The following is a 13,230-nucleotide window of genomic DNA, read 5'->3' on the forward strand; positions in this document are numbered from 1 at the left end:
TATTTGACACAATCCCCCTTCACCGGGAGATTAAAGTTTGCTTTTTAAATGACAAGATGTTGAGGCGTCGTTGTGGATGAAGTTATATTTATGGCCTGTATCCTAGCAATCTCTGGCAGACTTCTCCGAGCAATACAAGAGAAAAGCACTGAGCAGAATAAAGGCGGCTGCTTATTCTTCCAACACAAGGTCGTTTGGCTAGTGCATGACAATGTGCTGCTTTCTTCAAACAATGATTATGCTCTCCGTCATTGTGAACCTGTCATGTCTCCCTGTTTATCTCTATTTTTTTCTCTCCCCTCTCTTTTTTATCTTGCCACCTTTGTTTTGACAGCCGTGTGGCTGTGATTCGAGGGAACGTCGTGCTGCAGGACGGCTCGCCTCTAGTTGGAGTCAACATCACCTTCCCACAGCATCCCGAGTACGGCTACACCGTCAGCAGGAAGGACGGAAGGTAGAGAATGCAGGCGCGCACATTCGAACGGATCGCTCCGCCCTTACCGTTAGCCTGACCACGTCTCGCTCTTCTTTGACTCCAGTTTCGACTTGGTGACTTTCGGCGCCATGTCTGTGACCCTCATGTTCCAGCGCCCGCCCTTCCTGCCACAGACACGCACCATATGGACGCCAAACAACAACTTCCTGGTTTTAGATCATGTGACCATGGCCAGGGAGGAGGCTGAGACGCCAAAATGTGACATCAGGAGCGTTCTGAGTCCCTATCCACTGGTCCTGCCTTACCCGCTCCCCAGATACACAGGAGCGTGCGTAGAGAAGGCCCCGGCTGTGCCTGAGCTCCAGGTACAACACGTTTGCACAGTAGCTGCATTTCCATTGAACATAAAGTTGCGCAAATTGGAATTGCGAAAATAAATGTGCTTAATGGAAACACGGCAGTTTCGGAAGTTGGTGTATTTTGCAAAACTGCAATGGAAACACATTTTCCTGTTGTATACAAAAGCAACATGTTTATTTGTAGCCACAAGTTGGAGCGTCTGACTCCTCCAGAGGTCTCACAGCATCGCCCAGTTCATCAAAAGTTTAGTTTGTCGTTGTGAACTGTTGAACGCAGCGCTTCTGTAAAATTGGCAACAAACAATTCCCCCAAAAATCCCCACATACAAGTAGCAGCACTTAGAATTATAAGAAACCGACGTCTTCTCTGATGGCTGATGATGAACGCCGTGCCGTGGCTGAAGTATGAATATCTCACTGTCGTGATTTTTAATGACTTATTTCATGAACAAGTTTTTTTTACGTGCAATTTTAATCGCATTTTTAATTAAACGGAAACATCGCTGTTGCAAAATTCTGTTTTATCGACATTAGCAGAACATCGAAAACGTTTTGAGGACATTTGTAAAGGAAACGCAGCTATTCTTAAATAATTGTCTAATTTCAAAATTGGAGATTATGTACCATAAAAGATCAACTTTACAGATCCAATAATAAGCAGCCCACACAAACTAGAAAAAGTAGAAATTGCAGTAGTCTCTAGAAATCGAAATGAAAATAGGAAAGCTGGTGCAAAAATAAAGACTATTCACATTAGATGTTTAAAAAGCAGGAATGATAGTGATCCATGCGAGTTCTCGCACAGTTCCTTCTTACGGGGAAAAAAAAATTGAGTACAACTAAACTGGTAAAGTGCAGAATGTCTCAGTGGTGGAAATGAACGGTCGGTGGTAGGGTTATTTTCTGTTCTGAGACAGCATCAGTCCGCAGCTGAAACAGCAGCTCAGAGCCTCCACTGTCTGATGCAGCGGCTGAGAGGTGGTGTCCGTAGCGGAAGTCAACCAAAATCCTCATCTTTCAAATCTTAGTATCGGATTGGAGCTTTTAAATGATTTATTTGAATATTATCACCAAGCAAATGATGCAAGTGATTGAAACTGTTTGAAACAATGTTCAAAAATTCTTCATCCCAACTACTGGAAGTACTAAGTGAGACTTTAAGTGAAAGAGGGAGACATTTTTATAACAGAACTGAATGTGTAGCATGTAGCTACTGATATAAAACAGCTTGAGTCATTTTCAAAACGTATTATTTGCACTAATCCTCACAAGGTCAATTATACATAAAGATTCAAACATTTGTTTGATATTTAGGTAATATTTGGTTAAATATCTCAAGAAGTTGAACTCTCACCTCAGGCGTTTTGTAACCATCATCATTCAGACTAGATGTGCGTCCTGAAATTTGAGTTTATTCATTTTTATACCTTGATTTTCTGGCACAAACTCTGGATTGAGATGCAGGCACTGCTGGAAACTCAATATTCACCATTCACCATCATTTTTACCATTCCAAAACCAGTTCCGATGTGTGTTTCGAATTATGTGAGGGACTGGTAAAAGTTTTACCAAAACCGTCACCCAGAAGTTAAAGAAAACATGTTATGATGTTCAAGAACAACCTTTGAACCACCATCTTTCAACCTTTCAAAGTGACAACTGGAAGGTGTCACTTTCCACAGCGAGGCAAACTCTGACCAAGAATGAAGTTAGTGCTCCAGAATCTTCGAGCTCAAGCTTATAATTATCAAAAGAGACAATAATTTATCTTTTGGAAACACTTGAGGAAAAATTATGTCTGGATGACTCAAAAAGTGGCTTTCAAACTTCACCTCATGAATCAAAAGGGGGCTGAAGACTGATTTTGGAGTAAATAAAGACGAACAACACCAGAGCTCTTTAGCTTCAGACCCAAGGACAATTATTGGAATATGCTTAATGAGCTCCACTGATTCTGATAAATAGTAAAACACTCTGAATTATTCTAGGACCTTGTTGGTGGCTACTAAAAGTGTGTGGCAACCATGAAACATCCATGTCTGCATGTATTATTCTGAATCTACTGGCGAGCTAAAATGTGAATACATGTAAACCTGAGCACGCAATCCATTCGGTTTTCAGACAATTAAAGTTGTGTGCTCAATGATCAGTCCGCCCGGAAAATCTTCCTCCTTTGTCAGACTTGGAAAGATTCACAATCTGACTTTGTACTCTCTCTCGCTCTCATTTGGATAAACAATTTTCAAACATTGCTGTTAAGAATTTCAATCACTTGCGTCACTTGCTTGATGAAAAATATTCTCTAAAGTCAATTGGATTCATCTTCTGAGTGAGCATTAATTTGCACTTCACTGTGCTTCATTTAACATTTTCCTGAGAGGCTTCCAAAAAAAAAAAAAAAACCTCCCAAAAAATGTCATCCCTCGTGATGGGAAGAAATAAGACGATCAAACATCCTTGTGAAACCTGCGCACTACGTGACAATATATGTAGATCAGTAACAATAACTCCTAGATGCAATTTGCTACAGCTCAGCAACGAACAAGCCGAGTCCCAAAGGATTTTGCAAATTTAGCTCATTTCCTATTTACGTCATGCAAAGAAGAAATGAGCATAATGCAAATATGCGCTTCCTCCATGCACTTCCCAACCACAAAGGCAGATTAGGTGACTGGAAGGCAGATGTAAAGGTCAGGCTGTTGACTTTCTATTTATTGTTTAACATGAAGAGGATAAACAAACTGAATAAACTTAACCATATATGCTCTCCTATCAAGGACCAAAAGTGCTACAATTCAATGAGTTTCTAAATCTCTATATACAATTATATCTGGAATTTATGGCGTAAACATGTATGTGGTAATTGAAATAAATCTCCTATGAGGTATATTCAATGAATAAATAGGTTGATTCAAAAAATGGTATGTTGTAGCACCCCATTTCTTTATTTTCATCCTTACCCGTCACACGCAGTGGTAATCATCATCTACTGCAGCCATGATTGATTAGTTTTTGATTGAGTTTCTGTGCAGGTTAGCCAATGAACCAATAAACCAACTTAGTGACGGTTTTAATGATTTAATTGTGAGCTAAGGCAAAGAAATAGTTGAATAAATAATAAAATGGCATTATACACATTTCACTCATGATAAAGTTTTATTTTAATTAAAGATTTTGCATTATACTGCTGTATTTAAAATTTAAAAAAAAAAATCACTTTTGGTTCTCGATATTCTCTTTTGCATTGGAGGTAGACCTCCGCCCTTATTATTTCACTGACTAGTTCCACTTGAAACAAAAGCATGCGACTGCCACCACTTTGTATGACACTAGCTGCGTTTCCGTCGACCATATAGTTGCGTAATTTTGACGTTTTGAAAATATATTCGCTAAATGGAAATTCAGCAATTTCAAAATAAACCCCCAAAAAACTTGTCGATTAAAAGGTTTTAGCGCCAGGACGAGGTGTTTTTGTTTTTGCCCGTATCAAAATTGGTTCATCTCGCAAAACTCCAATGGAAACATTTTTTAAATTTGTATTTTTTGCATTACACGAGTCACATGGTGACTCACAGGAAATAGTTGGAGGATAACTTATCACATGAACAAACTTATTCACGTGTGATTTTAATTGTGTTTTCTTTCTATTCCAAAAACCATAATTGCAACATTTTATTTTTTCAACATCAGCGGAATATCAATGAAGTTTTGCTCACGTTTCTAAAGGAAATCCAGCTAGGGAGAAGTGGCGTACTTTGATTTGAAAACGATGGATCTCGAATCCTTCATTTTTTTTCCAACAAGAACATGATGATGACTATTATTTTTTTTTATCTTATTTTTTTACTTGAAAATGTGAGATTTAATTCCATCAACGCTCTTGTCTGTGATTTGTTCTGGCAGACTTTGGAGAATTGGATGGGATTTGTAGAAAGAGATGTTCAACACAAACGAGAGAACATTTTATTCCGTCAATGAACAAAAGAGGCAGGAAGCAGGAAGGGTCTGAAGAAAAGCAGGCCGTGTTCCAGCATGTTCCGCCCAGGACCTAAATGAGAGATGAACTCGCTGAGAATGGTGTGAACAAAAAAAAACAGCATGATTTTAGGTCTTTAATTCGCACACTAATAAATCTTCTGCAAGATAATAAACTAATATTAACCAGAATGACTTTGAGGCGTCTTTCAGTCTAGTACTTAAATAGAAAAACACGATCATAAAAACTTTGAGTTCTTCCTGTACATTCTGTCCTGCAGCTTTCTTTCCCTTTCCTTTACTCGCCAATAGCTGTTCTTTCACCAGCTCATTTTCCAAATGACAAAGTTTTGATGAAACACCTCTCTCTTCCCTGCCGTATTTCTCACTCCGCCCACCCTCCGTCCTGTTCTCTCCCCAGGCGGTTCAGGAGGAGGCCTCCATCCCAGGGGCCTTTCTGAAGCTCAGCTACCTGAGCACCCGCGCCGCCGGCTACTCCTCGCTGCTGCGCATCCTCCTCACCCCGCCGTCCCCGTCCTCGCCCGTCTCCCCTCTGGGCGGTCTGTCCAAGGTGCACGTCCGCGCGTCTGTCCAAGGACGGCTGTATCAGCGGTGGTACCCCGCGGGGCCCGGTCTGGTTCACAAGCTGGTCTGGAACAAGACCGACGTCTACGGCCAGGAGGTCTGGGGGCTCACTCACACAACTGGTAGGTGGAATATGGAATGAAGTGACACCTCTTTATGTGAGGAAATACAATCTTAAAATAAATAAACATATGGGGCCTGTAGAGCTTTTCAATTTGCTTTGTAAGTCTTCCACCTACTCATTTTTCTTTTCATCTTTGAAATAAAGCAAACAGCCGCTCGAAGAATATTAATATTAGCAATATAAAGAGAATGTCTGGTTCTTGGAAAGTGTGCGAACTGCTATATCTGTAGACTTTCTGTCAACTTTTTGCTGTTGCTGTACTTGATGTTCCATTACCTGCTTCAGCTATGCATAGCACCTCGTGATATAAAGCTTCAGTTGCCTTCTTACTTGCAGTGCTAAATTTATGAACTCCTTTCTGCTGTGACCGCAGTTCATTCAGCCTTTTATCAAAAACCTCCCGGGGCTTGTAAGACAACGCAGTGGTGGCTGAGCATCTTCAGATCCAGACCATGAAAATCCAAGCTTTAAATAATCATGGTCATGCTTCTTCCTTTTTCATTATTTATTTTTTATTTTGCTTGCCCCAGACTTTGTCTCCTTACAGTCCCACGTTTAGAGCTTTGCATTGAGTGTGTGAGCCAAGCAAGCGGTGTGGCTTTTTTAACTTGACACGTACATTGGTGAGCCATAGAGGGATCTTATTAATGTGGGTATAGGTGAACCTGCTCAGCAAGAGCGCCTTCCAAATCGTCCAGTTTGAGGGAAAGGTGGTGTGCGCAATCTGCGACGAGTTGCAAAAATTCGGGCAGTGCACGAGGCCAACGTTTGGGGAAGGCTTCAGTGAGTCAGCTGTAAACATAGCTTTGCTCGCCACAGGTTTACGTACTGAGTATCCATTAATTTGTCTCTGACATAGGCTTGGTGAAAGTGGTCAAATGTCTGCAGTTGCTTCTTCTGGTTTATTTTTTTTCCTTCTGTTGCATCCCCCTCATATCCATCACATGTGTTAAACTCAAGGCGTAGGGGCCAATATTTGGCCCGTCGTAGCTTTTCATGTGGCCCTCTAGACTCCATATTGCATCAACATTTTTCACAAATCTGCCGAATTCATGCAAAATCATGAGATTCCCATATTCTTTCTAATTTTACTGCAAATATTTCTCAAAATTGCTCATAAGCATTTGGTTTAAGTCACTCCTGCCTCATCTTTACTTGATGTCAAGTTATAGTCCATGATTGATACAGCAGTTAATAAAAAGTCACATTTAACATCACGCATACGCAAATGTCGTAAAAAAATTCCTTGCAAACATTTCCGTTTTAGCACCATAAAATCTGATTCTGAATGCAAAAGAAACCACAAAAACAATCGCTGAATTCTAGAGAGACTGATCAGTGTGAAAAGATATTTAATATTATTTAATTTTAAGAAATGCTTACTGAAAGTTGAAACAAACAGCTATTTATTAACATTTTAACAATTCAATGGGTTTTATCAACACATTCTGGCACAACCGGCCCTTTAAGAGCATTCAGATTTTTGATATGGCCCAAAATGAAGATGAGTGATTCATTGGGCGAGGCTGCCGTTTTCCATTGCTCCTTCTTCCACATGTCCACTGGTGTTTCTTTCGATGAAGGACTGGGACCATTGTGGGAACCTACTCAAGTTTGCAAGTCTGCAGCCCCTTAAGCCAAAGAAACGGTAATGGTCTGTGTATTCTGACACCATTCTGTCAGAACTAGTATTAGCTCTGTCTGCCAACTGAGCTACAGAAGCTTATCTGATGGAACGGACCAAAGTTTCGTCCCCGTGTGCATTAATGACCCAAATGCCGGACATAATTATATGTCTGATCAATGTTGCTTCTCTCATACGTGTCCAAATTTAAACTCAGAGCAATAAAATATGACTCATATTTATCTTACCAATGAGGAAAATCATAAGCGAGGGAAAACAAAACATCTCCAGAGTTCACTGTTTGAGTTTTTTTTTTTTACATATCGCTGCTGTCAGAGAGAAACCCTGTATCTCCAAAAATAGAACTTTGCAGGAACTAAAAGAAATGTAAATTTTGACAGTTTGGTCAAAGGCACATGCTCTTTTTATATTTTATTTTTTTACTGGAAATGTTTCTATAAAACCCCAGTGCACAGAAAGGTGTAGAGTTGATTTTCACAAGAAAGCATAAATGAAAACAGGATATAAGCTTCTGCCTGACATCAACAACATATAAGATCTCAATTGTGAATTTCTGTTTCTGAGAGCATTCTAAAGTTATTAGATGCGCTCTTCTTATATGAGCGCAGATCATATTTACATGTTTTCCTCATGTTTGATTCAATCATCAGTGCAGTTTTTGCATGCATGGGAAGGGGCACATGAATCAAAAACAGCTTATAGTAGCTTGGCGACGGAAAGAAGATGAAAACTGAATAGTTCTCTTTTATTTATGACCTTTACAGATACCCTTTTTCCCCTCTTGCTGCTATAATTTCATCCTTTTTTGTCACTTGACAAATTCCAAATGGTTCTCGCGCACCGAGATGTAGTTCCAACACGACATACTCCTCCCTTTCTGCTGTAAGTGGAAAAGACTCCTCTGAATAACTTTGGGATTGTTTATTTTAGGCCATTCTTCTTGTTTTATGTGTAAATTTGTTACTATTCACTAATGTGATCAGCACAATGATTTTTCTTTTTCTCTTCACCCTCGCTAACCATTAGGGTTGCATTGGCCTTTTTTTTAAATTTATTTATTTGAGCGCCGTGGTTTTCGTGTAAGCTTGATTGGACATCACTGTGTAAGTGATTGACCATTCAGGAAAGTAATCAACCAATTGCGTGCGGACAGTCTCCTGCTAACAAATGGAGAACTTGGCGTCGCATGACAACAACACAATGATTACAGCGTTCGGTTCGGTTCCTTTTATTAGGGATTTAAAAAGCATTGAGTGTAATTCTTAAAGTATATTGAGCTGTGCAAAGAGGGGGAAGAAATAAGTTTAGACTCTGCACCGCTGCACCCAGCACCCTTCATCAGAGCCGGCGTTGTGCTCGGGAAGAGAAATGGAAAGATAGGGGAAGGCTTAAATTTATTTTGCAGAGTGACTGGCTGTTGAGATGCTATCTGCAGTGGCAGAAGGATGCTAGTTTGGAATCATTTTGAAGCCCATTTCTATTGGTGCGTACGCCGAGCATAAATATGAGAACGGAGAGCTTTTAGCGATAGCAACCGCTGCCTCTGTCCTTTCTCTGTGTCCTTTGCAAAGCATGTAATCAGATGTAGCTAAAAAAAAATATTTTTACTCTGTTGGGAAAATTACTGTTAAGGAAACGTCCCAGGCAGAATCAGAGGTATACTCACACATGTTTGTTTCAAGGCTTTACTTGATCAATGAGGTACAGTCCGTGAAGCATCAAACTTCTAGCTAACACAGAGAGGCTCTCGCTATTTATACGTCCTCACACATGTTGTGTGGTGGTCTCTTCAGCTCTGGAAAAACCCCGAAACGGGAAGCAACTCGTATATATACAACCTGAAATGAAAATATTAGACTCCTAACTCAAATATTGTCATGAACAATTCTACTTGGTGCATTTTGAGTTATTCACATATTGTGAAAAGTGTAGTTTCTCAGCTTTCCAATTATGTCAAGCACATGGAAATCAAAAAAAGATTTGTTTTTTGTTTCTTTTACTACCAAGTGTTGTATGCATTTATTACATGTATGCCTATTTGTAATTTAGAAGCACAATTAAAGAAAAATAGACTTGAGTTGCTTTGGCAGAAACAAGCATCCTCTTCTGCCCCATTAAATATAAAGAATATACAGCCATTTATTTTTCTATTGTGTTTAACTACTTTAATTTAATCATTTGTATTTATATAAAAACAACAACAGTTGTTGAGGTGTGAGCAGAGAGAGCATCATAAGCAAAGTCGTAAAAAAACAAACAGTCCTCCCTAAGTTGAGACTTGACCGTTCACTACTTGGAGCCGTTCAAAAGAATTTTCCTAACACCTCACAATTAAGCAATACTTAGTACTTGACTGCCACATAAAATCGCTGTTTATTTGTCCCAAATGGTTGACGTTTGCACGCAAATCGAGAGGTAACACATCCGCTGTCTGTCTGGAGATTGCAACGCCGCAGCTGCAACTAGCACTTTCCCTAAGCATTGACATCAGGCTTAGCAGAGGCTTTGTCCAGTCGAGTGTAGGGTCTCTCTCTATAGAGATCGTATCTGTTCCATCTCAGGGGCTCCTCTCCCTCCTGATCCAACCCATCTTCCCCCTTATCTGTTGGGGCAGCATTTCATCTGCTTCACCTTCTGTCCGATCTTTCACCTCCGTTTTTTTTTTTTTTTTTACTCATTCTGCTTTGCTAAACCACTTTAACCTCCTCTCCTTACACCCTTTGTCCTCCTCTACCTTGAGTGTTGCCTCCTTTTACCATCCCTTCCTGATCTCTCTCTCTCTTTCCTCTTCCCTTTTTTGTCGTTTCCTCTCTGATCTTGCGCTACGCTTTCCCCCCATGCTCTCTGTTGTTCTTCTCTGCGTCTTCAGCGTCCTGCGCTCCTACTTCCCCGCGCTTTTGTCGGCAACAGCAGCGACACAGACGTAGACACAAACACACGTACGCCGCCTGCTGCATGTGTATCTACACGGCTGTGCCTGCAGATTGCCAGAGAGAACAAGAGAGAAAGGAGATCATGCTCTGTTTGCTGGGGTGAACACATTGCCTGAGGCCTCGGCAGCGGAGAATGAAAGCTTTCACCTGTGAGATATTGAATGTGCATTTATGGACTACAGTGTGCAAATGTATTGTTTGTTGGGAGTGTGCCTATGTGTGCTGGACGGCTTCTTGTAATATAGCTGCAGTAATATCAGGTTGTGGGGCTGCTTTTCTTTTTTTGTGAAGTTTTTTTTTTCTTCTCTCAAATACACAGTCCTGTCCTTTGAGATTGGTTTGCCCGTTTTGTCCTGGAAAAGTTTTATTCCTTTTTTTTTTATTTTTTCAGTTTGATTGTAATTTAAGAGAAAAAAAAAAAGGACAAAGTGTTCCCGGTTCCTTTCTATTACAAGGTTGAACTCATTGAGTAATTAGGTAATGTGACCGAAAAGTTATTATTATTTTTCAACCCTCGTTTATCATTTATGCTGAAAAAAAATTTCTGATTATGATAAGGATTTTGATTTATGGTTGTCTCAATAAATTTTAATTAATGATGCTAAAAAAAAAAAACTAGTGGTATTATCTGAAATGTTGTTTTAATACTTTCTCCACAGTTTGTTCCCCAAGAGCATCAATAACATTTGAAAATATAATTAAGGGCGTGCCGTGGTGGCGTAGCGGTTAGCGTGACCCATATTTGGAGGCCTTGAGTCCTCGACGAGGCCGTCGCGGGTTTGACTCCCGGACCCGACGACATTTGCTGCATGTCTTCCCCCCCTCTCCTTCCCCGTTTCCTGTCAGTCTACTGTCATTTAAGGGACACTAGAGCCCACAAAAGACCCCCTGGAGGGGTAAAAAAAATAAAAATAAAAAATAAAGAAAATATAATTAAATTCGGTTACTAATTTCAGCTTACTGATATAAATCACACTTCTTCAAGTAAGTGGCATCCTGAAGAGAAACAGTATTTGTGATGTTTGTGATGCTGTGAATGCTGTGCCATGCAGTCACAGCCATAAAGTCACCTAAAATATAAGAAAGATATATTTGAACCCTTTATCACAATTGTACCACAAAATATTGCTCTAAAGTTCTACGTCCACATCTCCCACCCCTACTAAGTGCAATTATTCTCACTTTATGATAGAGTTACATTTTGAAAGTCTGTTCAGGCAAGCAACACTTCTTCACATTTCTCAAGCCTCTATGTTCCCTTCCAATCCTTTAAAAACGAGGTTAAAATGCACCTTAGCTCAAAACATGAAGCAAATGGACTCACTAAATGACCCTTAAAGATAGTTCCTAGATGGAGAACTTCAGTTCAGCGGGATAAGGTTTCCTCTTTGTATCCTCTCTCTGAATCCACCACGTTCCAAACGACCCATTATTCTCCCTCTCCCCCGATCACCTAATCGATTGTACACTCCGAGTGGAGACTTAAGTTGGCGTTGGGTGTCTGGAGAGACTTTTCTCTCGGTGTAAGAGAATCTCCCCGAGCTCGGTGCATAATCCAAGCAACCTCTGCTTGCGTATTCCAGCATGTGAACTTGTCTTTATGCTGACTCTGCCTTCTATTTTTCCCTTGAGCTCTAATCAGCTCGCATGCCCGCGGGCCTACAGTGGGGCCAGTTAAGAGAGATCAGTGCCAACGGTGATTGACAGCGGCAACCGCTCCTCTGCGTCTCGAGGATCAGATATGTCAAGCCTTCGTCCCCCTGAAGAATATCATTATTTTCATTTAGCCTGTCTGATATCAATCTAGAATGACTGTGCAAAGAGTATCGGACACCCACTGTTTCATTTCTCTATACTGACATAAAGACCTTAAAAATAAGACTTTGGTTATAGATGAACCTTGATTTGATGAGAGGGATTTGTTCCAGGATGACATTGTCCACCTCCTAAAAAAAAAAAAAAAAGAGTCTAAATGGTCAGTAAATTGGTCGCTATCATTGAAAACTTGTGGTTCTCAATGGGATTCTTGTCGAAAAGCTAACCTGACGTGCCAGATGGTTTAATAACACAAAACACGTCGGGTTGCTAAACCCGACCTCAGATTCTCCGTGAACTGTGATTTCATGCCAGGTGTAAAAAACACAACAACAACAAAAAAGTATTTGCCTCAAGATAATTACAATTATTTTCATCTCGGTATAAACAAAGCACTAAATTACTGTTTTATGTTTTGTTTTTTTGTTGTCACCCCCCCCCCCCCCCCCCCCCCCCCCCATCCTCCTTATAGCACTGAGAAAATTTGCTCCGGCACTTTCAGCTTTCCTGGAAGTCGTTGCACTATTTAACTTGTTGTTTGCCTTTCTTGACGTCGTCATCTAATGAAGACGCTGTGAGAACAGATGTTTCACTAAAGCAGGATAGATTTTTTTTTTCTTTTGAGAAATGCAAAATCAAAGTAAAGAAAGCAATACAAACTGTGGATTTATACATGCTAAGTGAGTAAGAGATGTCAAAGTGTTTAATTGTTCACTCACCCACTAATTATACTGTTTATTACACTAATGATTAACTAGTCTATGAGGTTAGTCAGTTGTTTTTGTTTCCCAAACTTTGCTTGTGCTTCTGTTGCACTCCATACTAATGTTTGGTTTACTTAAGGCTCTGAAAAGTCTGTACACCCCTAATAAAATGCTAAATATGTTGCTACAAATAGTGAGACTGCAATAAATATGTTTTTTTTTTCATGTAATGTGACAGACAAATCTGTTGGGAGGAGACATGTAAAAGTTTAAGATAAAAAGATGCAAAACTGTATTATATTGGAAGTACTTTGTAGAATTAGTTTTTTTGCTTTACATCAAATTATAATGTTTTTGGCTCATCAAAAACATACCTGGAGTGTGGCCTTCATTCTTTCATGCATGTTTGAGAAACTCTCTAATCTCCCATGGCAACCATTCGGGTGTGCTCGTAGATTTGCCTACTTCCACAAAGCTCCTGCTTGGAGCTGCAGTCTCCAGCCGAGCTTCTCCGTCATGGAGCTCCATGCCTCCAGTCCTCAGTTCCTTCAAACTAGCAGCAGCAGCAGAAAGGAGCATCTGGTGGAAATGTGTGTCTGCTCAGCTCATCATACGAACTACTTCTCAGCTCAATGCTCCTAAGAACGGATGTAA

At 40.2% G+C, this 13,230-nt stretch overlaps 1 protein-coding gene across 1 annotated transcript in view; it reads left to right on the forward strand.

Moving 5' to 3' along the window:
• The window catches only part of LOC102224860 (teneurin-1-like), a 282,296-nt gene that overhangs the window by 181,890 nt on the left and 87,176 nt on the right, over positions 1-13,230 (forward strand). The window contains exons 16-18 of the mRNA XM_023328889.1: positions 335-454; positions 540-801; positions 5,192-5,477. Coding sequence (XP_023184657.1) covers positions 335-454; positions 540-801; positions 5,192-5,477 — 668 coding nt within the window. The remainder of the gene's footprint in view (positions 1-334; positions 455-539; positions 802-5,191; positions 5,478-13,230) is intronic.

The sequence above is a fragment of the Xiphophorus maculatus genome, chromosome 23, assembly GCF_002775205.1.
Source record: "Xiphophorus maculatus strain JP 163 A chromosome 23, X_maculatus-5.0-male, whole genome shotgun sequence".
In the NCBI taxonomy this organism is placed as follows: Eukaryota; Metazoa; Chordata; class Actinopteri; order Cyprinodontiformes; family Poeciliidae; genus Xiphophorus; species Xiphophorus maculatus.